The sequence below is a fragment of the Colius striatus genome, chromosome 16 (assembly GCF_028858725.1).
Source record: "Colius striatus isolate bColStr4 chromosome 16, bColStr4.1.hap1, whole genome shotgun sequence".
Taxonomy (NCBI): domain Eukaryota; kingdom Metazoa; phylum Chordata; class Aves; order Coliiformes; family Coliidae; genus Colius; species Colius striatus.
Window position 1 is genome coordinate 10,374,717 of NC_084774.1, and position 25,622 is coordinate 10,400,338.

At 49.1% G+C, this 25,622-nt stretch overlaps 1 protein-coding gene across 1 annotated transcript; it reads right to left on the bottom strand.

Moving 5' to 3' along the window:
• Window positions 1-5,689: 5,689 nt before the first annotated feature.
• SLC17A9 (solute carrier family 17 member 9) lies at window positions 5,690-25,011 on the bottom strand. The gene is made up of 13 exons (XM_062009147.1): window positions 24,896-25,011; window positions 16,159-16,356; window positions 14,451-14,590; window positions 13,697-13,796; window positions 12,809-12,939; window positions 12,011-12,107; window positions 11,103-11,199; window positions 8,967-9,054; window positions 8,693-8,727; window positions 8,046-8,161; window positions 7,555-7,610; window positions 7,165-7,194; window positions 5,690-7,053 (listed from the first exon to the last, which is right to left on the bottom strand). The coding sequence occupies exons 1-13, from the start codon at window positions 25,009-25,011 to the stop codon at window positions 6,890-6,892; spliced, it is 1,368 nt and encodes a 455-aa protein (XP_061865131.1). The 3' UTR covers window positions 5,690-6,889.
• Window positions 25,012-25,622: the final 611 nt, after the last annotated feature.

A 25,622-nucleotide genomic window follows, 5' to 3' on the forward strand; every position in this document is an offset into this window, starting at 1 on the left:
GTCCAAACAGCAAAAGCAACCACTAACCCCTCCCCAAATTTCCCTGCTCTGGTATTCCATTTACAAGGCACTTTTCACGTGCCTGCTCTGTGTGTTTGAACTGCAACAGTGCACACAGCCACAACCCACAGGGCAGGTCTCAGCCAGGCCAACTACTATGACAAATTCAGCATATAATTGTGTGTGTTTTAGCATATCTGGTTTTGAAACAACAGTGAATCTGGTTAAGTTTCCACCCTGATCAACTTTACTCTTTAAACCTGTGGTTAATACATCTTAATGATGCTCTTTCAGGCATGATTTCTGTCCTAAACCCTTTAAAATACATCTGGTTCCAGGCATGTTTACCTTTTAGCTCTCCCAAACAGTTCTTGTTTTTCAGCCCTAAGCTGTTACAAAAGATGTCCAAAACCTGCCAGGAGGAGTTTGTCCATCTCAAGGTTCTGTTTCTAGATTTCAGTCATTTTGTCAACAACTTGAATCAAGATCACAGCCTGTTCCTGAAAATACTGAGCTGATCTGAGGGTGCTGAGAGAGATCAGCTTGGTGTTTTGCAGAGCTCAAAGGATGAAGAGCAGCATCCAGAGTTTGGTGACAAAGCTTCTCATCACAGAGCTGTGAACCAGGGAAAAACACTTGATTTAGAGCTGAACCACAATTTCCCCCTACTTTTTAATCTAAAAATGAGCAAATTAAGTGGGAAATGAGTTACATTTGAAATCTGCACTCCCAGCTGACTCCAGGCACCAAATCCCCAGAAAGCAGGAACCCCTCTGGAAAGGTTTGTCACAGTCCCTGCATCTGACCTTTTTCGTCCAGGTGCAGAACAGCTCGTCTCCCTCCAGCTTTGGCTCTCCTGGCAGGACAGCCCAGGGCTGTGCAAGCATTTCTCAGGTCACTTTGTTGCAGTGTGTGTCCTACTTAGATGCTTCTGTAAAATAAAAATGGCAAGGATTGTGGTTTTAAGCTGAGCTCTTGTTGGTCCAGGTGGCTCCTGTGGTGGGAAGTGCAGCCTCCAGCCCTTTTCAAAGGGAAATTGTGCCCCAGATGGGCTGAAAGAAAATGAAACCAGATCATGACAAATTACTCATCTGAAAACCTCCTCTCTGATATCTGCTTATGCCCTTGCTGATAATACTATTTGCTTAGGGGGTTATTTTGCTAAATAACCTGTAAATAACCAGAGTCTGGGGGTGCAGAAAAAGAAGGTGCATCCTCCCTCCCAGGAGCCTGGGGATGTGTAAGGGCCCTTGTCTGCTCCCCCAAACCTACTAAATGGGCTTGTGGAGAGGAGCTGGGAGAAGGCTGGACCATGGAAGAGCTGGATGGAGGATGCTGGAGGAGATAGATCAGAGCTGCATGCACTGAAGAACAGGTTGGTTGGATGAATGCTGGAGGAGATAGAACAGAGCTGCATGCACTGAGGAACAGGTTGGTTGGATGGAGGATGCTGGAGGAGATAGAACAGAGCTGCATGCACTGAGGAACAGGTTGGTTGGATGGAGGATGCTGGAGGAGATAGAACAGAGCTGCATGCACTGAGGAACAGGTTGGTTGGAGGGAGGATGCTGGAGGACATAGAACAGAGCTGCATGCACTGAGGAACAGGTTGGCTGCAGCAACAAAATCACACAAAGGAGACTGTAGCTGGGAAGTTTGTGGTATCAGGTTCATGGGCATGAGCTGTCATAGAATAAGAGAGTAGTGTCACCTGTCTTGTCTGGGGAAAAATAAGAGCAAAAACATAGAAAGGCCCTTGTGACCAGCTGAGGTTCACACAGGCTCCAGGCATTTGAATGGCTCAGGAATGAGTCTCAGGAAAACATCCACCTCACAACTCACTGAAGTACACAGAAGGGATTGGAAATGAGTTTGTCAGAGACTCAGACTGGGGGGGAAAAATTTAACAGCTCCAGCAAGCCTAAATGACTGTACAGGAAAATCCCCTGTCAGCCACAAACTGTTTGCCTTTAATGAGAATACAGGACGTGCACGAGCAGGTCGCTAATTCTTTGTGTAAAATCCTGCTGATAATTGCTACACATGTACTTTTCCATTGTCTGAAATGGGAGATATTTTTTCCCTCAGAGTTGAAATGAAAACCAATTTCTCAGAGAATATTTAATGGCAAGGTGCCAGGGGATGGTGCCCTGTGTTTGGAAGAACGAGAGCGAGTCACCTGTAAATTGGGAGTTGTACAGAGCAAGGGAAAGTAATTTAGGAAGAGATTCAAGGGATCAGCTGAAGCTTTGCTGGCAGCTACTCCCTCAGTCAAACCATTCATTTTTGTTAATCCTTTGCAGAAATCTGATGATTTGGAAACAAATTTTTACCAGTATTTCAGTACTGCTTTAGGAGGCCAAATCCTGTTACTGGCCAAATGGGCTTTGGTGTCCCAGAGGCACTTTGGAAGATGGGGGTTTATATGGAGGTCTTTTCTCTTTTCATTTTTGGATTAAAACTTACCCTTCCCAGTGTAACCCTGCACTGGGAACTGTGTAAGAAGAGAGTAAAACTAGCCTGGAAACCAACTGGAGCATAAACTCCCAGTCACACTGTGATTTAGGGTTGTGCCCGTGAGTGCTGCTTGGAGCTCACACCGTGCTCCAAGGTGATGGCTGCAGAGTCCCAAGGATCTGTCTGCTCAGAGACACCCCCAAAAACTGCAGCCCAGCAACAACTATCTGCTTTTCACATGTTTTTCAGGCTGCCTGCCCTGAAGGACAGTTACAAACAAACCCAGGGGAATTATTTTGAAGAAAGGAACAACACAGGGAAGAAAAAAAAGGGGAGAGCTCTTAAAGCTGCTGGTGGGAGCTTGATGCCCTGGACTACAACTCCCTGCCATTGCCCCCTCCATCAACCCCATTTTTAATTACAAGCAGTCAAATTGTAAAGACCTTAATGGACATCTTAATTATTGCATTAAAGTTTGAAATGGAAAATTCCTCATTAGGTGCCATGCAGTAGGTCACGGCTGCAATAAAGGCTGATATTTTGCTTGTTACAGTGCTGGGTGCCCTTTGCAGAATGATGGTGTCTCTGGGGCATGTCCCAGCCCTGGGGAGCTGGCAGGTGGATGTTAGATCAGGCCTCTGCTGGGAGAGCATCTGCTTGTGTTTTCAAGATGAAAATATCAGAGAGAAGTGCTCTTTGCTGTTTCTTTTCCCAAATAGTGCTGGTTTTCTCCCTGTGTTTTGCTTTCCATTTGCTTGAATGTCTATTGATTTAATGCCATGCAAACTGCAATAAAACTGCATCCTTCCAATGCCCTAGAGACAGTTTTGAGTATGCCCCAAACAATTGAAATACAAACCAACCCACCAATTCCAACCTGTGATGAATCAGCCTTTAAACCCAGTCCCAGACTGCCAGTCCCTTTTGCACCACTCCCATCCCTGCTTGCTCAGGGCAGGCTGGAAAGCTGGGATCCAGCCTAGTAGGCAGAGTAGCTCTGAGACCCACATGATTCAGGAAGGTGGCAGAGCTCAGCCTCTTCTCTCAGGCTTTACACACTTTCAGGACACCACAAAGAAGAACAGGGAAGGACTTGAGGTGGGTCTGTGGTTACTTGAAGCTTTTCAGGCCAGAATAGCTCAAGCATGTACATCAGAGGTTGGCTGTACTTTTATAAGAGGAGCAAAAGGACAGGAAAAGTTGAGGATAACTTGCTTCCTGCTAAATTACCTTCAGCATTATTTTCACACCACAAGGTTTCACAATGGGGTTTTTTTTCTGGGCACTTTGAGAGGAAAACCAGTGCACTCTGCAATCCTTAAAGGTGTTCTCTTCATTACAGATGAGGCTCTAAAATTCCTTTGGTGGCTGTTTCCCTTTTTAAAAGGTACTCCCACAGTTTTGTTCCCCCTCTATACCACCTGCACAACTGCCAAATGAAGAGGGAAAGGGATTGCTGAGACTCCTCAGCACTGAGAGCCACCAGCCAAGGGCTGCTCCTTTGTGGGGCCAGGCTCTGCCTGCTGCCCAGCTGTGCCAGGGCTACCAACCACAGCAGCTCTGCCAGCCAGACCTCCCTCACCAGCCATCCTTCCCAAATCCTAAATCTTACAGCTCCCTCTGTTGGCATCTGTTCGAAGCTCTCAGGGAGGATGCACAAACCTTGGCAGCAGTCTGGTTTTCAGCACAGTCTGTCTGCGAGGAGGGGGTGTGGAATATCCCAGCTACCTGGAGATTTGCTTCGTGTTCTTAACTCTAACAGAGCCTGGACTCTGTGCCCTGATGCTGCACTGCCCACGGCTCTGCTGAAGACAGCTTTCAGTCATTTTGTCTGAAATAAGTGAGGAGATGATGTACTCCAAGGTCCAATGGACAGGTACACATGAGGATGTGAACAACTCCCAGCCCAGGCTCCCTGTCCTCTCACACCAGCCCTAAGGATCCAATCACATGAAACACACCTGAGCCCTGTCTGCCCCTTACTAATCACACAGCTTTTCACAGGAAAACCAGACAGGGTGCAAACAATTCACTACCTTTATTTTTTTAGGTCCTTCCATAACAAAAGCTCTCAGACAACAAGCTTTGGCAAGGTGGCTTAAACAACAATGGAGCTATGCAAAATGGTTTCAATACTTTGCCAAAGGGGTACAAACATCGTGAAACCTGAGCCTCAAATGTACTTCAAATATCTCACTTATTAGTCAGCTTACAGAGAGGGAGGATCTGGACAGCACACAACAATGGTAGCTGCATTTGCAAAGAGGGCACAGCTGGCAGCTGTGACTTTCCTTTGAAGAGCTGAGCTCCAAATTTCCCAGCTTGCAGAGCCAAGGGGGTGGCTGAGCTGCCTGGTTTGGATGTGAGTGATGTAAAATCACCAACTCTTCCACAAGAAATGGTGCAAGCAGCAAAGAGAAGCAGAATTCACTCCCTGTGCTCCTGACCCACAACACTGCACAGCCAGGGAAGAATCCCAAAGTAACACCTTGTTTTGGTCTCTGTCACTCTAGAAAAGGCTGTGCAAAACAACCTGCTTGGACAGGAGGAGGGACAAGGCTGGCAAAGATGTCTGCATGGCCTTGGGCCTCTTTGGCAAGCCTGGTTTGCATTTGCTCTGTGTGCCTTTCCCATTTTACCTGCTGATTTTAAGAGGCTTCCCAGCAGTGTTCCTGTGTCCTGGCTCTGCAGCACTCCAGATACAGAGCTGTACCCATGGTAGCAACCAGCCTTTTTGAGAAAAAAAGCCCAGGAGAAGAAAAACAATGCTTTCTTATCTCTCTGGCTCCCAGTCAAGCCACACTGATCCCATATTCTCTTGAGACATCAAGCAGTTGCATCTTTATCTCCTGATATCCCCAATAAGTAGCTCAGCTTAGCTCAGTGGCACCCATTAGTGTCTTTGCAATTCAAAGGCTGCCAGTGTTTTCAGTATAAACCCAGCTATTCAGAAACTTCACAGGCTCCAATGGATCTTCCAAGAAAAAAGCAAAAATGGCCAAAGGCAAAGGGAGAAGCAAGGGATAATGGTTCCTGTTTTTAAGGGGACTGAATCTGAGCCCACAGCTGTCCTGCACAGCCAGGTCAGGGCAAATCTGCTCCCAAGTCTCAGCTGAAGCTTTCTGGTAAGCACTGGAGAAATCAAAGAGATCCTTTCAGGAGGTGGGAGAAAAAGCAATGAAATTGTTTTAATATGAGATGTCACATTTCAAATAGATCCTACAAAACCAGTCACTGTAGACTGGTAAAACCTCCCCTTTGAGGGAGTAGCACTCAAAACAAGCACACAGCACCAGGCCTCAAATACACAAAATATAGCATTTGGTACTTCAGTTTAAAGATATTTGTGAATAACTTAAGACATTCAGGCTCAGAGGAGGGTACAGTCAAGTATCTGACACAGGGAACCCTGGGGATCTACATCCAGTACAAGGCAGAGATGTCTTCATGTCTAATGTAGAAACACAACCTGCCCATTGTGGGCTATTTGGGAAGTCTCCTGTGCCCCTTGGTGAGCTCGTGGAGGACACATCCAGCCGAGCAGAGAGCATTTGGGAGTGTAGATCCAGAGCACAGGACGTGACCTTGTCTTCCTGATCATTCACAGCACGTGGCACACAGCTCCCAGGGGCTTCCTCAGCTGCACCTATGCCATGAGCCCAGCTGAGCCTGACCATGCTGATGCTGAAGGCAGCTTTCCCCTGCTTTCACATTGGAGGTAGTCTAGGAGGGATCCCTTAGGCAAAGATGGGCTCAGCTGATGTCAGCACTCTGCTCTGCAGCCTCCTGCTCAGCTTAAACATGGGGAAGGCAGAACTGATGCATCCTCATGCCCCTGGACACACAGTAGACATCCAGCCAGAAGCCCTTGAATCCATCTCACAGCCTGTTCTCTTGCATACCTGCCTTGGCTGTGTTGAGCAGACTGCAAGCTGAAGGCACACGAGGGAGGGTGAAGGTCAGAGGTACATTCACTGGGCTTCTTCCTCTCCTGTAGCTGAGGGGATCCATGTGTGGTGGCAGCCAGAGAGCTGCCCACCCTCCTGGGGGACACCAGTGAAGGATGTGCCCTCAGCAGCAACTGCTCCTGGGCTGAGGGTGCAAACCACAGCAGCTCCCAGAGATGAGCCAGGTAAAGCTGCTTTGGCCACATGGATACTTGTCCACTTGACACAAACTGGGGCAAACTGGTCCCACAGGCCGTACCCTCACTGGAGGTATTGAGCTGGCTGGCTCTGCAGGCCATTAGCTATGCCCTGAGCAAAAAAATGAACCCTAAACTTCTTTTCTCCAGACCCATTAAGCACTTGGTCTCAGTATATTTTTTTTTCCTGTTTAAATACCGTAAAAAACAAAAGTTCTTTGGCACTTGTGCAAAAATGACACAGAGAGGTGACATTCTCCTGTCACTCAGCTGCTTGCTGGGCTCGCTCTACAGGTCCATGTACACAGAGTCTGTGTCCACCCTCTGAGCCTCTCCAAACAGGAGGAATGCACAGAGGCCAATGCTGTTAACAGCAGCCACCAAGCTGAAAACAGAGATCCAGGAGCCAGTGGTTTCAGTCAGGTAGCCAGCCAAGTACACACAAATGACACCTGGGACAGGAGGGGAGAGAATGAATTGCAAAGGCTCTGGGGCCAGATCCTGCCCACCAGAGAGGAGAGGACCCCCCCCAGGAAAGGCTGAGCTGCAGGCAGGTACCTTACCTAGCAGGGCTCCACCTGTATTCCCAACACCTGTAAAGGAAAGAAAGGAATTGTGTATCAGCAACCCACAGGTGTGAGAAACTTCAGACAGGCTCCCAGCCTCCTTTTTGCTGATGCACAGCTAAAAGCCTCACTGCTGGCTGGGACAGCTGCCACTCCTCCCCATCCCCAGCCCTCCCTGCAGCGAAACCTTTGGCAAACTGAAAGGCACATTGGTGCAGGTACCTGCCCCCAGCAATGGCAGGTGTATCACAGAAGGGAGCTGAGGCTGCACATACAGAGTAGATGCTGCACAGAGCTACTCCTGCTTGAAGCTTCATGTTGCTGACCACGTACCCTCCCATACTCAGCACCTTTCCAGCACACCCAAAGCCCTGCTGAGGCTCTTACCAAACAGCAAGCCAGCACACGAGGGGGCCAGGTCCTGCACGTTTACTGAGATGCCACTAGTGAGAAACAGAGAGGGGGAAATGGCAGTTTTAATGGAGCACAGTTGCTTTGTCATCATTTACACAGAGTGTGGTTTGACAAACAAAAGGAAAGGACTCTAGACAATAAATGGCGCTGGCAGGAGGAAAGAGGCTGAGAGTGAAGCAGCACAGGCGAGTACCAGGAGGAGTTCAACTCAAAGTGGTCAGAGGGGACACAGTGCAATTCACCTCCTGCTTCATCTCCCCAATACCTGCTGGTCCAAGCTCTTCCTCACACCACAGGTTTGCTGGATCATTTCCAACCCAGCAGGCACTGAACTCCATCAGCCTCACAGGGACCAACACACGATGCTCAGACAAGCGCCTGCTCTTGCTCTGACAGTCACAACAGAGGCAGCCCCCTTTGAGGCCCCAAAATGCCACAGCCACTGTCTTCATCACTCTTGTTACCTGTGGTTAAAGGTCTGAAGTCCAATAGAGGCAGAGGCAAACACTATTGCTTTGCAGAAACTGGAGGTGTAGCCCAGGCACAAAGCAAAGATGCTCGAGACACCCGAGCCAATGACCTGGAAGAGAGGGAGAATGAAATCCCACAGCACACTTTCTGCAAGGAAGCAAGCAACTCCTTTCATGGACAAACTGTTCCCTTTTATAATGGCAAAATCTCGTATGTATCAGGTGCTTCTCAAGCCTTTTTTTTTCCCCCTGGTGTCCTGCCTTTGTGTGTCAGAGGCCTGTGCAGAGGGATGTGATGCTGCAGAGCAGAGAATACACTGTGCTGTCTGATCATCCTTGTATTGCTATTTCCTCCACATCTAAGGGGTCATTTGGAGTGCTAGCATATGGTTAACCTTTGCCTGTGAAAGAGAACCTCTCTGGATGTGTTCTGTGCTCAACATTAGTCCATACTCTGGTCCTCAGTCAGGGGTTTACTCCAGATTTCTTTTCCCATATGCACTGACCACCAGTGTATCTGCAAAGCTCAAACCCTTCTCTCTTCCCACCTATAACCACCAGCCCAATTTGGCCCAATTTGCCACTCAAGCAGAGCTCAGCAGGTAGCTCAAATGTCACTGCAGTGGCTTCAGCTCTCTTACCTGCATGAACTTACGAATAGTGATGGTTTTGTACCCTGGAAGAGAAAGGGAGAGTAATTTAACTCCAAGCACATCTCACCAGGTCTGCTTCAGAGAGCCCTGAACACATGGATGGGATTTGGACCCTGGAGTATATATTCTGCTTTCACATCAGAACCTCAGGTTGTCTATCTGCTGGGTCTTCTCCCTACCAACAAGCCCAGCTCCTCCCACCCAGCTCCTCTTTCCACATCCCACAAAGTAAGACCTGAGAAAAAGACTAAAGAGCTCTTACCCTGGTTGATTAAATGATCAGACAGAAATCCACTGAACAAGCTTGTTGGAATTGCAACCAGCCAGGGCACCACATTAAACACCCAACCCTGAAAGGGAGCAAAAATCAAGGTCTGCAAATATTTCACTTGATAGTCTGTGATACCTGTAGAAGGGGTGTGGGGAAATGAAGTGTTTGGGCCTTCCTGCAGGATCCCTGTGCCCAGCAACATCACACCACTCCTAAGTCTGTAAGGTGGCAGGAGCATCATGGGGCTGAAGCATCTGCAGGTTTGTTGCCTTTCCTCCTGCCCCAGTGACCCTGCCTCCAGGGGACAAAAAGAAAGCTCTGCCTGCTCTGGGAAAGAGGGATTAATCATGGCAAAGTTGACTGTTCAGCAAGGTGATGTGGCAGAGAGCCACAGAGCCCTGGAAAGCAAGCTGTGGATTTTACTCTGCCCTGTAGGTCATCAGTAAAGCTGCCAGCAAAATTTCCAACATCAGCTTCAACCTCATTAGCAGCATTACTGTGAAGCAGAGGGAACATAGCTGGATTTCCTAATGCCAGGATTAGGTAACATTATGGGTAGCAACATACTTCGGCCTATTTTCAATTAAGTGAGCTTGCTGCAGTTGTAATCACAGATGATTACTGGTCATCTGGATTACAGCTGCTCAGAGGCATTTTGGTGCTCGGATCTCAGGAGGAGCTGAAATCAGTATGGCTTGTGCTGGGCTTCATCTCAGCTTGTAGAACCTACTTATCCATCCAGAATCATAGAGTCATTGGAAAAGCCCTTTAAGCTGCTTCAGTCCCAGCCCTCCCCTCACCCTGCCCAGCCCAGCACTAACCCCTGGCCCTCAGCACCACGGCTTTGGGATCCCCCCAGGGCTGGGCACTCCCCCACCTCCCTGGGCAGCCTGGCACAGGGGCTCACACCCCTCTCAGAGAAATAGCTCTTGCTCATCTCCAATCTAAACCTGGTGCAACCTGAGCCCATTTCCTCTTGTCTCATTACTTGGGAGGAGAGTCCGACCCCCGCCTCAGTGCAACCTCCTTTGAATAATCCTCTTTCAGCTGCTCCTGCAAATCACACTGTGGTCCATCTGCACCTTCCAGTGCCTTTGAAACTTTGTGTGTTGGTCACTTTTTAAAATGTTACCCCATAGGGTTTGTGGGGTCACATCTCTGGTGTCTTATACCAGCTGGGGTTGCTCAGCAAGTCACATCAAACCCTTGCTGAGGCAGCCCACCACCCTGAGCTGACTGGACCAAAGCCACAACTTTCCCACATTAAGGACTATCATCCACCCTCTAAAATCAGGCATCCCCAAGCCCCATTTTACTAAAACACACACGAGATTATCAGGTGCAGGAACACTGTACAGAGCATCTTACATAAGGGCACTGTGCTATAATGCTCAACAGATGGTAAGTTACCGCTGCACAAGCAAATTACTCGAGGTGCACAGATCTTGTCACAACAATGTGTTTGCTGCTCTAATACACCATTTTGATATCAATATCAAGCGTGACACAAAGCACCTTACACAAGGAATGGGAAAAGGCATTGGTAAGCAGCTCTGGGAATGATAAAATCCCAACAGAGCCATCGTGGAAATGACTGTTTGGCTTTCTGAGAACAAGATCAAAACATCAGCCCTCAGCCCAGGTGAGGTTTCTGGAAAGGGGAATAGCATTTGTGCTGAGGAGAGGGAAGGTTTCATAGTGCTTTTGAAGAACTTGTTATTAATTATCCTTTTTCCAGGCAGGTCTGAGCTCTACATTGTCAGCAAGTTAAAATCCCTGTGAAAACTCAGGAGTGAATGGTGCTCATTTGCAGCAGCATAATGTCATGAGCTCTGTGCCATTTGAAAACCAGAAGGCAGTCTAAAAAGCAAACAGCCCAGCCTGCCCAGGGAGGGTGTGGAGGCTCCTGCTCTGGAGGTTTCCAAACCCACCTGGACACGTTCCTGTGTGACCTGATCTAGGGGGGACCTGCTTTAGCAGGGGGGTTGGACTGGCTGATCTCCCTTCCAACCCCTCCCATTCTGTGATTCTACGATCTTCCTCTTTAACCAACCCATTTTGGCAGGAGCCCAGCACAACCTCATTTCTATGGAGACCACCAATGGCTGTGCCTCGAAACCAACTTACCTTTGACTCAGGAAAACTTTCCTTAAAGAAAGTTGGCAGCCAGGAGAGGAGAGTGAAGAAGGTGCTGGTTGTAGAAAGCTGAGCGATGATGACAGCCCTGAAAATACCCAGCGGAGAGGAAATAATCAGGAGTGACAGGTCACACTGAGTGGGAAACAGGCACTTGAGCAACCCAATATTTTAGTTCCTGGTCTATAAATAAATTCCTCACAGAGCTACAGTTGCTTTCTGAGATTTTTTTTCATAGATAACTATTCCCTTTGGCTTGCCACTTGCAGCACTGCCTGACGTCAGCCCTCTGGGTTCAGGAGAGGTTAATTGCAGCAGGAATTGTGCATTTCCCACCAGTCCCTTCCCTTTGAGTGCTGCAAGGGCTGTCCTGCTCCAAGAGGTGTTGCTTAGGGTTTTCTAGGGGTTTGTTAACAGTAGAAGCTCCGTGGTTATTCAAGGCAGGAATGGGCTTGCTGCCCTTCAGCCCCATCACCCTCCACTCTGTCTTTAAATAACACCTGGGAACAAGATTCTGTGATCCCAAAAGAAAACAAGAATGGCTGTTAAAAAGCTGCTTTGTCAGCAGTGGGAACACAACCTGTGCCACCCAGTGCCCCTGAGCAGCAGAAGACCCCTGCAGAGAAGCACACAACTCAGGCAGGGAACACCCTGGGAAGGAGAAAGTTTTGCCAGTAACCTTCAAACCTGACATTCCCTCAGCCAGAACACAAACAGGCTTTTGTCAAGCTTACCTTTTTAGTTCTTTATGTGTACAGAAGGGATTAGAAAACTTGGTAATGTATCCCAAAAAATAAGTGGGCCAAATACAAATAGGTGGAAGAAATAAGCACAATAAGCCCTTGGGAGAAGGGTGCTCCCCAGCCCTGCCAACACTTGAGGCCACCACGGCTGCCTACCAGATCGGTGCCTTCTTAAACAGCTGCTTCCAGGGAACTTTGGTCTGCTTGGGTATGGAGAGGCCTCTCATCAAATAGTCTATGGGGATGATGAGTTCTGCAGGGAAGAAAACATACAAAGGAAAGCTTTGATCATTAATTTTCTGTGCAGCTGGAGAGAGGACTGGGGGAACACTACACAACTACCTTTAACCTCCTTTTAACCCTTGGGTTTGGGCTATATCAGCATTGAAAGCTCATGAAAACACCTTCTAATCTTGATCAATTTTTTCCCACTTGCACCCACACACTTCCCCATCCAGCTGCCTTCACCCATTTCTTGTATCTCTTGGTATAGTTTTAAAAAACCCTTCAGGCAGGGACCAGATGTAGATGTTGTGCATCAGGCACACACCAGGCTCCTGATGGGCTGGGCTCCTACATGCCACACTCACACTAATGATGCTGTGGCCAAGTGTAACAGTTTCCCCATGTGTGGAATTACTTTGGGAAGTGATATTCCAGATTAACTGGTTTTTAAAAGCTCTCAGTATAGATACTCTTAGTTTGGAATAAGCATTTTGCCCTGCTTTAGCTTAATCCACTTTGAAGATCATGCTCTGTTTGGTGTTTTCACTGGTGCTTAAGAGTACTGAGGAGTCAGATCAGGCTCTCAACAGCAATATAATCCAGTGTGGGACTTGAAAAGCATCAGTGCAAGAGCTTAAAACCTTGTTTCTGGGTTTAGCATCTTGGTTGAGACACAGCATGTCTCAGGATCCCTCGGGAGCACTGACAGCTCGAGGTAAATGGACTTACCTTTCTCACTCAGGAGGTATTTGCAGGTGCAGTGAACCCAGAGCAAAGTCAGCAAGCCAGAGAAGTAGAAAACGCTCTCCCAGCCATACCAGTCCAGAAGAAGAGATCCTGCAACACCAATCACCAGTGTCCTGCAAGGAAAGCCGTGCTCAGATGTAGGGAGTGTTTGGGCTGTACACATCAATAGGAGATATCTCTGGGGTGGGTGCTGCAGGTCACTATATGCAATTAAAATAGCTGTCAGTCAGTGTGTGCAGGTACTGCCATCACCCCAGGACCCTGCAACCTGCCCTGTTCCCTGCCTGGCACTTCATGATCCTCAGATGAGCAGAACCAAACACTGAAGGACCTTGTGCTTTCTGGCCCCACAGTGACACAAGCTCACTGAGAAGAGAAAATGAGGCTGCTGGTGTGCAGAAAGTGTCTCAGAGAATGTAAAAAGCAGCAAAAGAAATGAGTACACTGTCAAATTGATTAACACAGAAAGGTTTCTATTTGGCTTTAAAGCAACCTTTCCACTTAGAAAGGAAATTCTCCTGGAGATTGGCAGAGATGGGGAAGCTGTATTGCCCCTATCAGAGAGGACAGATGACCAGTCTCAGGCTGACCTCTCTCTGCCTAGTGAATCAGGCTGTTTCCCAGAGTAATTAAATGTTGCAAACACTCTTCAAAGTCTGGCTTGAAAAGAAGGAAAAAGAAACAACATAAATCCTTGACATGCTCGACAGCAACTGCCTGAGGCATCCTCAGCTGCAGCCGCCGTCCTCGAGGACCCAGGAACTCACATGTACTTTGAGCTGCAAGTTTTGCCTCCAACTATTTAAAGGCATTTCATCATGTGTGATGTCCAGAGACTGTCACTCGCTGCTCCAAACCTTTTGAACTTACCCAAACTGTGAGCCTGTCCCCACTGTGCTGTAGGTGAAGGCTCGTTCGCTCTCCCGCACCTTCTGGGACAGCAGGCTGGCCAGGGATGGGAAATACACCCCTACAAGCAACAGCAGCAAGGCAGGGAGCAGTCAGCCTCCTGTGCCCTCATGAGCAAACAAAAAGCACATTTAAAAGATTCATCAGGAGCTAAAGACTGAGATAAAGCAGCAAAAGCTTTGGTGAGTTCTAAACAGAGCTATCAAATAAAGTCGGTGAATCCTGCACCAAGAAAGGTTTGTTTGTGCCTTCTCAGTAATCCTGTTTCATCACCACTGCTACTGTAAATCCATCAGTGCAAATGCACTCATCCCAAAGCTTCCCCTGTGCTGCAGCTCAGTGAGAGGGAAGGAAGATCATCCCAATTTATCCAAAACTTTTGGCAAGGACCAGTTTCCCCCAAGTGCTTTGAAGGAGTTTGTAAAGGTGGGGAGCAAAACAGGAGCAGTGATGGTTTCAGCAGCCAGCAGCCCTTGTCTGGCAGATTTCTACAGAGAAATGACCTGTCAGTAACTTTCCCTAGAAATGCCAAGGGTTTTCCCACAGAAGCTCTGGATATTGAAGCAGTTTTGAGGCAGAGGATTGCTGAAACACACAGGAGAAGGGTTCATGCACCGCACGCCACGTGACTTGCGTCTGGATTTACTGCCTGTCCCTGCAAGGAAGCCCCTGGGCAGACAGACACACGGAGAGGTGCTCAGGGCACGGGTCTCACCTTGCAGCAGCCCCATGAGGAACCTGGAGAAGGTCATAAAAACGAGGTGAGCAGAAGTGATGTGGGTGAGCAGCGGGGTGAGGACTGTGAGGAACCCCCAGGCTGATGCTGAGAGGAGAAGGACTTTCTCACCCCCTATTCTGGAAGAGAGAAAACACATCATCAAAGACAAGGAGAGGACAAAGCTCCCCAGTCAAGACCCCAGTGCTCTTCCCAGTTTAGCCTGTGTTTAAGAGCAACTTTTCAGTTAAACCTGTTCTCTCACAAATGCCTTTACCCCTCAGGGGAGCAGCTCTGACCTTCTCCCCTCCCACCTCCTGCCTCCCTGGAGCAAGCAGCGAGCAGCTGACCACCAGCATTGCTCTCACCAAGACACTGGCCTCCAGCACTGCCCACCCAGCTCCAGAACAGCCAACCCCAGAGCCACCACCACTGCTGCACTCCAGTCTCTGACAGAGGGGAAGCCCAAGCTGCTGCCACCATTCTGCTTTTCTTAACTAGTGACGGTGTTTTCTCTTCCATCTGCTCTTTTGCATTAGCTCTGCTGGCTAACATTTGGGGGGTTTTTTGCAGGCATTTGCTTGCAAACTATTAAGGAACATAATTAAATAGTGTAGTGCACTGCATGGGTAATGTACTCCTTCCAGCCATGTGTTCCTCACAAAGGATTTCACAGGAAAGCCCTCCTCACTAAGAATAGGGTGGCTGGGGAAAGCAACTCGAGCAGGTAATTACTTAGATCTTTCCTTACAGCTAACTAGGAAAGTGGGGTTTAATTGATATGATAAAATGAAGACACTTGGTTCTCCCAAACATGATGGAAACTGTGATGGGAGCTTAATTGTGAAGACTGCATGAGAATATGGGGTGGGAAAACTGGAGGTGCTGAACTGAAAATACAGACAGACCTTTTTTCAATAGGAAAAAAAAAGCTGTGTTCCCTGCAAAAGGGAAGTATGTTCTTCTTGTGGTTAGTGATTGCAGCTATAAACCCTTCCAAATGGCTGTCTGGCACTGCTGGGATTGAACTCTTCATTAATGGCCAAATAACACTCCTGGTGCAGCAGCTATGGACTATGCATGAGCTCAGCATGTATCACTTTCCTAAAATGAAGTCTGCCTTACACCCACGATTTCTTTCACCAGGTTAATGTGTGAGCTTGTGGGTTTGCTTGGTTTTTAATTCCAATTACTGAACCAGTGCTAAAAACAACCTCCATCAGAAAAAATATGCTGGTGTAGAAGGGCTCTTCACTGCTTCCAGGTGAAAACCACCCAACTATGTTGGTGAAGTGTCTGTTAGATCTCTGCTGGCAGCTGATCCACAGGAACTGTCAAGGCAGTGATCAGATAATTACAGAATCTTTTAGGTTGGAAAAGAGCTTTAAGGTCAAGGAGTCCAGCCCTTAACCCAGCACTGCCAAACCCACCACTAACCCATGGCCCTCAGTGCCACAGCTACGTGGCTTTGGAATCCCTCCAGGGATGGGGACTCCACCACAGCCCTGGGCAGCCTCTTCCAATGCTTTACAACGCTTTCATCAAAGAAATTGTTCCTCATCTCCAATCTAAACCTGCCCTGGCACAACTCAAGGCCATTTCCTCTTGTCTATCATCACTGTCAAGACTGGAACTGACTGTTCCAAACCGAGTTAAGTGTCATTAAAAAAGCCCAAGCAAAGGAAACCGTGAGAATAATCTCCAGTACTGATCACTGATATGTCCTCCAATAATCTGTGTCAAGCAGTAGCCCCAGAAGAAGCTGCTGAGCACGATGCCAGACTGCTTCTTGTCCCAGTCGAAGCGGGTGCTGAGGGCGACGGCGCAGATGGGCACAGTGACACGGGCACAGTACAGCAGACACGTCCCCAGCAGCAGCATCACCGTCCACACACGGGACTCGGGCCTGCAAGGATGGAGAGGTAAAGGGCAGATGGAATGCTCTGCCTGGCACATCCATGCACAGCAAGGACTTGCTGGTCAGTCTGTCTTGGTAGAACAAAGGTCAGTGCAATCCCCTTGGAGCAGAGTGGTTCTGACATGGGTCAAATGCAGCTGGTGCCTTTATGAACGATGCTAACTTACATCCCAAACGTTATTTGACCCCAGCAGCAAAATAATCCCTGTCTGTAGGTGTTGCAAGGTGGGACAGGCTGCTCAGACACTGCTGACTGCAAATGGAAGAAAAAGTAGGAGAGAAACCTGTTTTGTTTGCTTTTTTTCCCCAAACAAGTCTTTAGAAACTGTTCCTTACAAGGTAAGGATAACAAAGGAAAGGTCAGTGCACACAGTTGGAAGTATTTGCATGGTACACACAGTCTTGGTAGCAAATATTTGTTATTTGGCATTCCTACCTCTTCCCCAAAACAGGTGGAGGGGGGAGTGTTACCTTTCCTAAATAGGAGGCAGCTGAAGGAATTTTTCAGTGAGTGACAAGACAGAGCCTGGAGAAAGGAGCAGGATATTCCAGCCTGACCTGAGAAGTTTAAGGTAACATAAGTAATAATATGTTAACAGAATATGGTTTTTGGTCCATGAGTGCTCAGCCCCAAGAGAAGTGCTCCTGCAGGAGACATGTGCTGGATATAAGCAGGAAGGCAATCTTCTCCTGCTCCAAGCCAGTGATGTGCTTCTGAAGCAGAGACCCACATTTAGCTGCAAACTTCAGGCCCCAGCTGTATGTGAACTCCCTGCACCCCCTTAACCTCAGCCTGGAGCCCCCTTTGCCTGTGAACTAGAGTTAAAAGCTTAGAGGGAACACCCACTATTTGTAGTATTTGTACTTGGTTGATTTTGAGCCCAGAGGCACAAAGCAGTGAGCAAACAGACTCTGCTCCAGAGATGTCCAGGGAATTTACAGTACTGGGGCATTCACCTCTGTGCTTTCCACCCTACTAAACACATCAGCCTGCTGCATGGGAAACAACCTGGGTCACTTGTCAATATTGAGCTGAGCATTCATTTCTCTGTACTACAATTATGATAAATACAGGTTAATCTCACACAGCACAAACCCATTTATAAACATGTCAAACAGCCCTTCATGGAAGGAGGCAAAGGAACAATGCAAAGTAAACCAGCCTGGGCAGCTGTGCCCACTGGAGGGGAATTGATTGCTGTTTCCCAACAAGGCAGATAAGCAGCTCAGCACCTACCTCTGGCAGCAGGCACTGGAAGGGTTGCAGTAGAGGCTTTGGAGGCTGGAACCATCTTTACTGTGCACACATACAAATGGCTAAAATAACACAGGAACTAGCAAACCTGACCTGTCTTTGCTGGACAAATAGGTTGACCTGCTGGACAAATAGGTTGACCCAAAGGTTGACCTGCCTCAGCTGTTTGAAGTGGCTGATAAATGCTCTCAGAGCCCTTCCTGGTCTTATGCCAAGGGGCAGACAGGCACCCATCATATCTTCATCTGCTGCAAAACCAGAGGTGGTCTGGTTTTTCACTCACTCTCTCCCTCCAGCTCTGGCAGCAGTGGCTCCACTGCCTTCAGCTTCACAGCAAAGCACAGAGAAGCCAAAAGCTCTGGGATGCTGCATGTCTGGGTCAGACCAACCCCAGCAGGACCATATGGGCAGGAGTTTTGGGTATAAATCCCCCATCAGAGTCAGAGGACGTGTGGGGGGTAAACAGAATCACACAATCACACAGTCACAGAATCTCAAGTGCTGGAAGGGACCTCAAAAGCTCATCCAGTCCAACTCCCCTGCCAGAGCAGGACCAGCTAGAGTAGCTCACACAGGAACTCATCCATAGCGATGGAAAATGTTAAGGAGAGCCGTCAGAGGGGTGTCCCTTGGCAACCTGAGATCAGACACTTGCAGGTACAAGCAACTGGCCTGCACCTGCCTAACCAGTGCTTCTGCACCCACAGAAATGGGCTGTTGCCAGTCCAGGGCCATAATCTCTCCTGTGATCTACAGAGGCAAGGCAATGATTAATTTGAGCTATTCAATCTGCAACAATCGAGGTGACCAAGTGAAACAGCAGCCTGTGATGTGTGTGGGTATTTCCTGTTATTTAATCACTGAGAGAGTTTTCTAAACTGTGCCTTGACCCTAAAGCAATGGGGGACCTTCCTGAGCTTTCCCACTGCCTGGAGCAGGGCTGAGCTCTGTCTCTGCTCCCAGCAGTCATTTTGATGAGTGCAGCAGCATTTTAATGGGGTATTAGATGGACAATTCTTCCTTGTCCCTACAGCCTGAATGGCTGTGCAGGGTGTGAGATGGAGAGAAGACCTGTGCAGCTCAACTAGCCTTCACTCTGCTTCTCTTTGTAATATTGCCAAGGTCTTCTCCCTCCAGTGGTGTTTGCAAAGCCCATGGGTGTCCAAGGAAGGCACAAGCAGCAGGAGCATGGGTTGGTGCTGATGGATTGAACCCTAAAAAGCAATGAGCAGGCTGCACACCATCTTTGGCTTCAGGGCAGAGGAGCAAGAGGGCATGATGTGAGCTCCCAGCCTTTTTTCCTCAATGTGGGAACAATCCCACAGGCCCCTAGCCCCTGTGGTAGGACATGCAGGGGGATTTGGGGGTGGTGCAGCAGCCAGGCCAGCAGCACTGGGCTATCCAGGTAACAAGTCCAACCTGCCATGTGGCTCCCCTGCAAGAGCAAGACATTGGTCAAAGCATAGCTCAGACAGAGCAGTGGTAAAGGGATTGCCAAGCAGGGATGTTCTCCCAACAAGCTTCTGCCCCAGGTGATGTTTTGACAAAACTCCAGTGAATATTTTTTCTCTTTCATTCTGTTTCAAAAGCCCTAAATGAATGTCTGGGTGTACAACACACTTTCAACACTCTCTCTGATTACCACTCCATTCTATACATTTATATTCTTTTCCTAGATGTTGAAGTGCATTGGTAAAGACTTGTGCTCAAAACAAGTGGGGAGCATAAAGATGGCTTCAGACTACCACCTGCTCCACAGCCAGTAGGAAAATGCACTCAGATAATAGGAGAGTCAACTGTAATCACTAGCTGCCCACACCCACCTGAAAGCATGGCAAGAATTATTTCTCTGCAAGGACACTGACACTGCTTGCATCAGAGCAAAGAGCTTTGTAAATGCATTTTCTCCTAATTATAGTTATCTCAGAGGCTACTGATGAGTCAATGTTCTGCTCAGCTCAAAACAACAACAGCAAAGGTTACAGAAGAAACCTCCAGGAGCACAAAGAGGGGAAAATGAAACTCCCCCTTAGAAACTAGGGGAAAATGACACATTGAACAATGGTTTTTGTAGATAACATCAGTCATCTGAGAGGCAGAGCTTTACCAGCATTAAAATTTAAACCTAATGGCTTCCCTGATGAGAGGGGTGAGACAATCTGTGCTGGTGACAGTACAGCCCACCTACACCTGGAGGAATCACAGCGCCAGGAGCCATCGGTGCCATCAGCCACACGGACAGAGCATCTCCCCACAGCCCTGTGCCAGTCCCTGGCTACACAGGGCAGAAACCTCCAGGAGAGGGGGCAGCCACCTTCAAACCATCGGCAGTTGAATCATCAGAGCTTGTCTGAGGCCACCTAATTGACTTCCCTGGGTGTGGGTGGCCCCTCGCTGCCAGCCTGTGCCTGTCAGGCCTTTCTGCTTATGACAAACAGGCACTGCAGGTGCATCCCCTTCTGCAGGTCACCAGGATCCTCTTCACCAAGCAAAGCAGCCATGCAGTTAGAAAACACTTCCTATTTCAGAAACCTCCAACCACCACCCAGACAGACTATAATTAGCTCAAGCCCTAATGACTCTTCCTGGGTGGCTTTTCTCTACAGCCGCAGCCCTGTATTTGAGCAGCCCTGCCTGATGTCCCTGGTTCTCCCCCTCCAAACACAGCCCTGAGCATCAAGTGGTCACAGCTTTGCTTCTAAGCATCCAGTAATTCCCCTGGGACCCAGCTCCCACCAACCAAACAGGTAGACATGGTGGTTAAGGTGAACCAAGGATGCCTGAGAGCCCCAAAGGGGTAAAACCAAGCCGAGCTGTCTCGTGGTTGGAAGGAGAGCCAGCAGCATAGGGTACCTTTATTTGCAGTGTGTTTTCCTGCTGGAGGAATTTCTCTGCTAGATGCCACAGAGCAAATATTTATTCAACTTTATTTCTCTTGACTTGCCTGCCTCCTTGCCCTCAGACTGCAGGTCTGTCTGTTTGCAGGCACTGCAGGTCACTGTTGAAATGGACTTGCTGGACTTTGGGCTATGAAGTAGATTGTAGTTCAGTACCCCTTTGAAGGCAGGAGTCTGGACTATCAGGTCTTTTCAGGGGATAGGAGAGTTGTGTCAGACAGCAAGACTACAAACAGTCTGTCCCAGCAACAGCTCTTGGCCAGAAGCCATCTCTGAGTTTTGTGGGTGTTTTCCATAACTGGAATTGGAAGTGGGAGAAGGGCTGAGCGCTGCAGCTCCTGATCTGCATCAGAGCTGTGCCATGGCCAAGGTGAGCACAGGTACTGGCAGCAAGGCACACTGTCCACCCCCTGGGCATCTCTACCTCAGTTCTCTCCCGTGAAAAGGGCCTAAAAATAAGTTCTGTGGGAGATGCAAGGAGGCTGCATCACTTGGAGCCACCTCCAGTGCCTCCAGACCGCTTGCTCATCTCAGCTACCAGCAGCAAACACCCTCCTGCCCCTGCAAGAACCCCAGAGAAGGATGGGGATGAGCATCTGGGGTGGCACCAAGCTGCCAGCCACACTGGAGGGCCACCAGCTCCACACCAAGGGCACCCAGCAGCCCAAGCATGGGGCCATCTCTGAGAGCTGATCCCCCAGGGAACATCCTTATCACAAGTAGCCAGTGCCTGTGGTCCTCCCTGCACCTGGTCAGCCACCACACCAGCCTGGGGACATTTCCCATACCCAGCCCCATGGGAGCATCCTCCCTCAGAAAACTCTTTTCTAGCTTTAACTTACAGTAATCTCCAACACAACCACAGCCTGAGTGACGTGGCATAAACACAGCAGTCGTACAAACACTTCTGTGCAAGGAGATAATAGCCAGGTAGTTATTTTAAACCCAGTTTGACAGTCCTCTCACTTCTCTCTCTTTGTTTCTCTCAACAACAATTTCTCCTTCCCTGGAAAAGCTAACATGCTTGTCAAGAGAGAGCTTCAGGGTTTTTTCCCCCTCCTCGAGGCAGACTGGCTCCAAGCTAATGATTTGTTGCTGTCAAAAGCAGCTTTGGGGTTTGGAGGAAGGGTTTTTTTTTTCCCCAGTCTACCAGTTAACAGCCAAGGAGAGCAGCACAGAGGACACAGGGCTTTTTTTCCTGGGAAAGCTGCTGGTTTCCTGCCTGCCTCCTGTGCACAAACTCCTTCTCCAGAGCCGCAGATGGCAACAAAGTGGTGTTCAGCAAACGCAGCTCTGAGTCGATTCCCTCTCTTCATTTCTTGCTCTCGGCAAAAGCAAAGATGAAATCAGATTTCAGCAGCCCATATGAGCTGGAAATAGTTGTTAAGTCCAGGTTGAGGCGGTGGGAAAACGTACTAATGAAGCACACACACACTTTGCACACTGATCTAAGGGCACACACGGATCAGACAGCACCGAAAGCGTGTCCTGCTGACATCTTCCACTTGAAAAGAGTTCTCAGCAAGAGCATAGTTAAAAGCAGGGTGAGGAACTTGGACAATATAAAAGAACTCTAACCACACACACACAAAATGACTGAGACTGAAGCTGTAACATTGTGTTGACAAAAGATCAGGGCACAGAACTCAGAAAAACAACGTGACCGTTGGCTCCAGGCAAACAGCACAGTCAGGCGACTGGAGAGCAGCTCGTGGCCGGTGCTACAACTCCTTTTGTCTCTGGAGTTTAAAGAAACTGCCATAATAATTCCTTGTGTTCAGCTGTAGCCAGAGGCTGGGAGATGCAGAGTGGTTTCAGGAGCCATTTGTTTCCCATCACACACTGACTTTGCCATGTTGCATTCCTCTCCTGGAGGCACCATCCACAGCGTGATCCCCGTGTCTGCTCTGGGACCTGCCCGTGGCTTTGTGTGCAACCTGCAGCAATCGAGTTCTCTTCGCAGTACTTCAGTCTTCCCCCAGTTAAACTAGAAATGCTAAAACACATCTAGTGCCTGAGAAGTCCTGCTTTGGCATGTTAAGATCTCCCTCCATTAAGAAGTGCTGCCTAAATGTCCAGATGCGCTGCATAAACGTGAGGAGGTTTTCAAGCTTCAAACAGAAGTCCCCAGATGTTGTTTGTGGGAGAAGATGAGGAGATATGTGATAACTGAGCCACTGGAAACCTGCAGAAGAGTTTGGGAAAAGGAACTGGAAAGGCAGGATAAAACAGGGCAAGAACATGGAAGAGGAAGGAAAAGCCAGCTGAAAAAAGGGAGGACAAAAGAAGAAGCAGCATGAACAAAGATGGGAAAATAAACCTGCCAAGGTAACTATTTATCTCTCTTTGCATTGAGTGTGCAGACAGATCCTGGAAGGCTGCCTGACATGTCTTTTGTTGGAACATGGAAGGAGAACCCATGTCACTTCCCCCACTTGCTAAAACCTTGCCTCCATGGCAATAACTCCTCACTTGGAAAAGGTGAGAGCTATTGATTTGCAAATGCTGATTGAAAACCATCCAGCAAATTGACTTTGGTAAACCAAAACACTTTGGTATTTTATCCAACTTGACCAACCTGCTCCCATGATTTGGTGGATCACCCCTTTCTGCCACCCCTTCCACCTTCCCATTCCACCCTCCACCTGTCCTGTTTACACCATAAAGCCTCCACAAACAAGGGCTGCAAACACCTGCATCAGTCTCTGCTTCAGTGAATTACTGAGATACAGTTAACAACCTGCTGGCAGTTCTGGTTCTCCTGCTGCTCTTTCACATTAACTGGATCCTTTCAATTACTAGCAGCACTTCAGATGGTCAGAATCACTTCAGTAAGCAATAAACAAATCATCTCTTTTGTTTGGGAAGGGGTTATCAATGGTTTGCATTCTTCAAAGTGATTTGGGAAACTGGAAGGTTCCTGCTGGCCAAATGTATCTTACCTTTGTGACCTGATCTAGGTGGGACCTGCTTCTGCAGAGGGGTTGGACTAGATGATCTCTAAAGGTCCCTTCCAGTCTCTACCATTCTCTGATTCTATGATCTTTGTTTCATGAGCAATTTCTTTTACTCCCATTTCACAGAATCTTAGGGAAAGGGCAGAAAGGTGCAGAGAGAAGGAATTTCCCTAACTGCTTTTGGAGGAAAAGAATCTTAAAATGTTAAGTGACCCTGGTGTCAAGAGTCTGCTTTTGAGACCTATCCCCTTCCTCTTGAGATGAGTGTGGGTTTGACCTCTGACTTCAGGGAAAGTCTCCCTTGGGACAGTCGTTTAAGCTGGCTGTCAGCCTGCTGCCACTGCAGGAAGGGACTGATGATGAACCTCAACTTAGCCAGCGACTGATTGCTGCTGGAAGGGGTAACCCCTCCCTGTGGCCACAGGTTCTTGTGTATTAGCGTCAGTGTCACCAGTAGCTGTGGCCGCCCCTCTGTTCTCCCAGCAGTGTGAGCCCAGAGGCTTTAGTTCCTTTCCCTGGCAGTGTTAAGCCAAACCAAATCTCAAACACAACACGGTGAAGTCCAGGGACTCCCAGTTTGGAAAAGCCTCTGAGCATCACTTTCGGTTGCTTCATGGAACCTCTGAACTGTCACCTCACCCTGCCTCAGCTGGGAGAAGCAGCAGATCTGGAGGTCGAGGTGCTGGGTGACCTTCCTGGGGCAGCACAGAGCAGCAGTGCTGCCCCAGGTATCCCAGCTCCATCATGGTCTCTGCCCCAAACACAAGACCACTCTGCATCTGCCTATGCCTCTACCATTACAAGTACTCAGTTTGGTCTTTTAAAGTTAAACTACTTAACTTGAACAGTTTGCAATTGCAGACTTTATCTTAACTAATGACTGTCACCAATACCAACACGCCTGCTGGAACACTTCAACAACAACCTCGTAGTGTTTTCAACGGCATGTTTAAATAAGTGACTACAGGCCAGAAACCAGCTCAACAGAGTTGTTTGAGGGGGTTTTTTTGCCCGTTTCACAGTAACTCCGTGTCTTCCCCCTTTTCTCTGCCGACAGAGAGGCACCGGGAATTGCCCAGGGTGTGGGACCGGCCCCGGCACTCCCGGAGGGCAGCATCGGGCCGGGGAGAGGCAGGTCCGGGGGCGGGGGGTATCCCGGGCACCGAGCACCCCCTGAAACCGCCTCTCCGGGAAGGATTCAGGCTGCCGACCCCGCTCCATCCCGAAGCCGCATCTTTTCCAGGAGCTGCATCAGGAGGTGGCGGAGGGGGAAGGGGCAGGGGAGGCGGGGGGCTGCTGCCTTTGCCCGAAGCCGCGGGGCGTCCCGGGGCCGGGAGGGGATGCGGGGAGTGGGGTTTGGAGGTGTGCCTCGGACGAGCCCTGCGAAGCGGCTTTCGCGGGAATGTGTCCAGCCTTACCTGGACCAGTACGGGTCCCCGCCGCCATCCCTCCTCATGCCGTCGTGCTGAGCGGCCCGCGGCCCGCGCTCGTTGCTGCAGAGCGGCGCATTCGTGCCGCCGCCGCCCGCGGCCATGCGGGACGGGAGCGGGACGGGAGCGGGACGGGAGCGGGACGGGAGCGGCGGCACCTTCCGCCTGCGCCGCTTCACATCGCGGCCGCCGCCTCCCCCCCGCGGCCACGTGTCAGCGCCTCCCGCCGCCGTTCCGGGAACTCCCGCTGCGGACGCGGCCTCGAGCCCCGGACGCCGAGAGGAGCCGGCCGGCGAAGGTGTCCGGCCCACGCAGAGAAGGGGGGGGGAGATCGTTCTCTCCCTTCCTCACCCACAAACTTGGGGGTTTTCCTCTTTTTTTCCCTGCCTTTTTCTCTGTTATCCTTCCCCCTCCTCCCTCTTTTCCCTCCCCATCTTCCTTTCCCTTTTTTCCCCTTTCCTTTTTGCTCCCCACTTTGCCCATTTGTTTTCCTCTTTTCCTTTTTTCCATCTTTTCCTTATTCCCCCTTTTTTTTCCTCCTTTCCCCCATTTTTTCCCCTCCATTTTTTTTCTTCTTCCTTCTCCAGTAAATCCTTAAACCCCCATCAAAATGAAGCCAGGCTAACTAACCTACAGGAGTGCACAAGGTCTCCTCTCCACCACCAAGGAAATGCAACATCATGGGCAGTTTTGGTGAGACAGGCCCCTGCTCCAG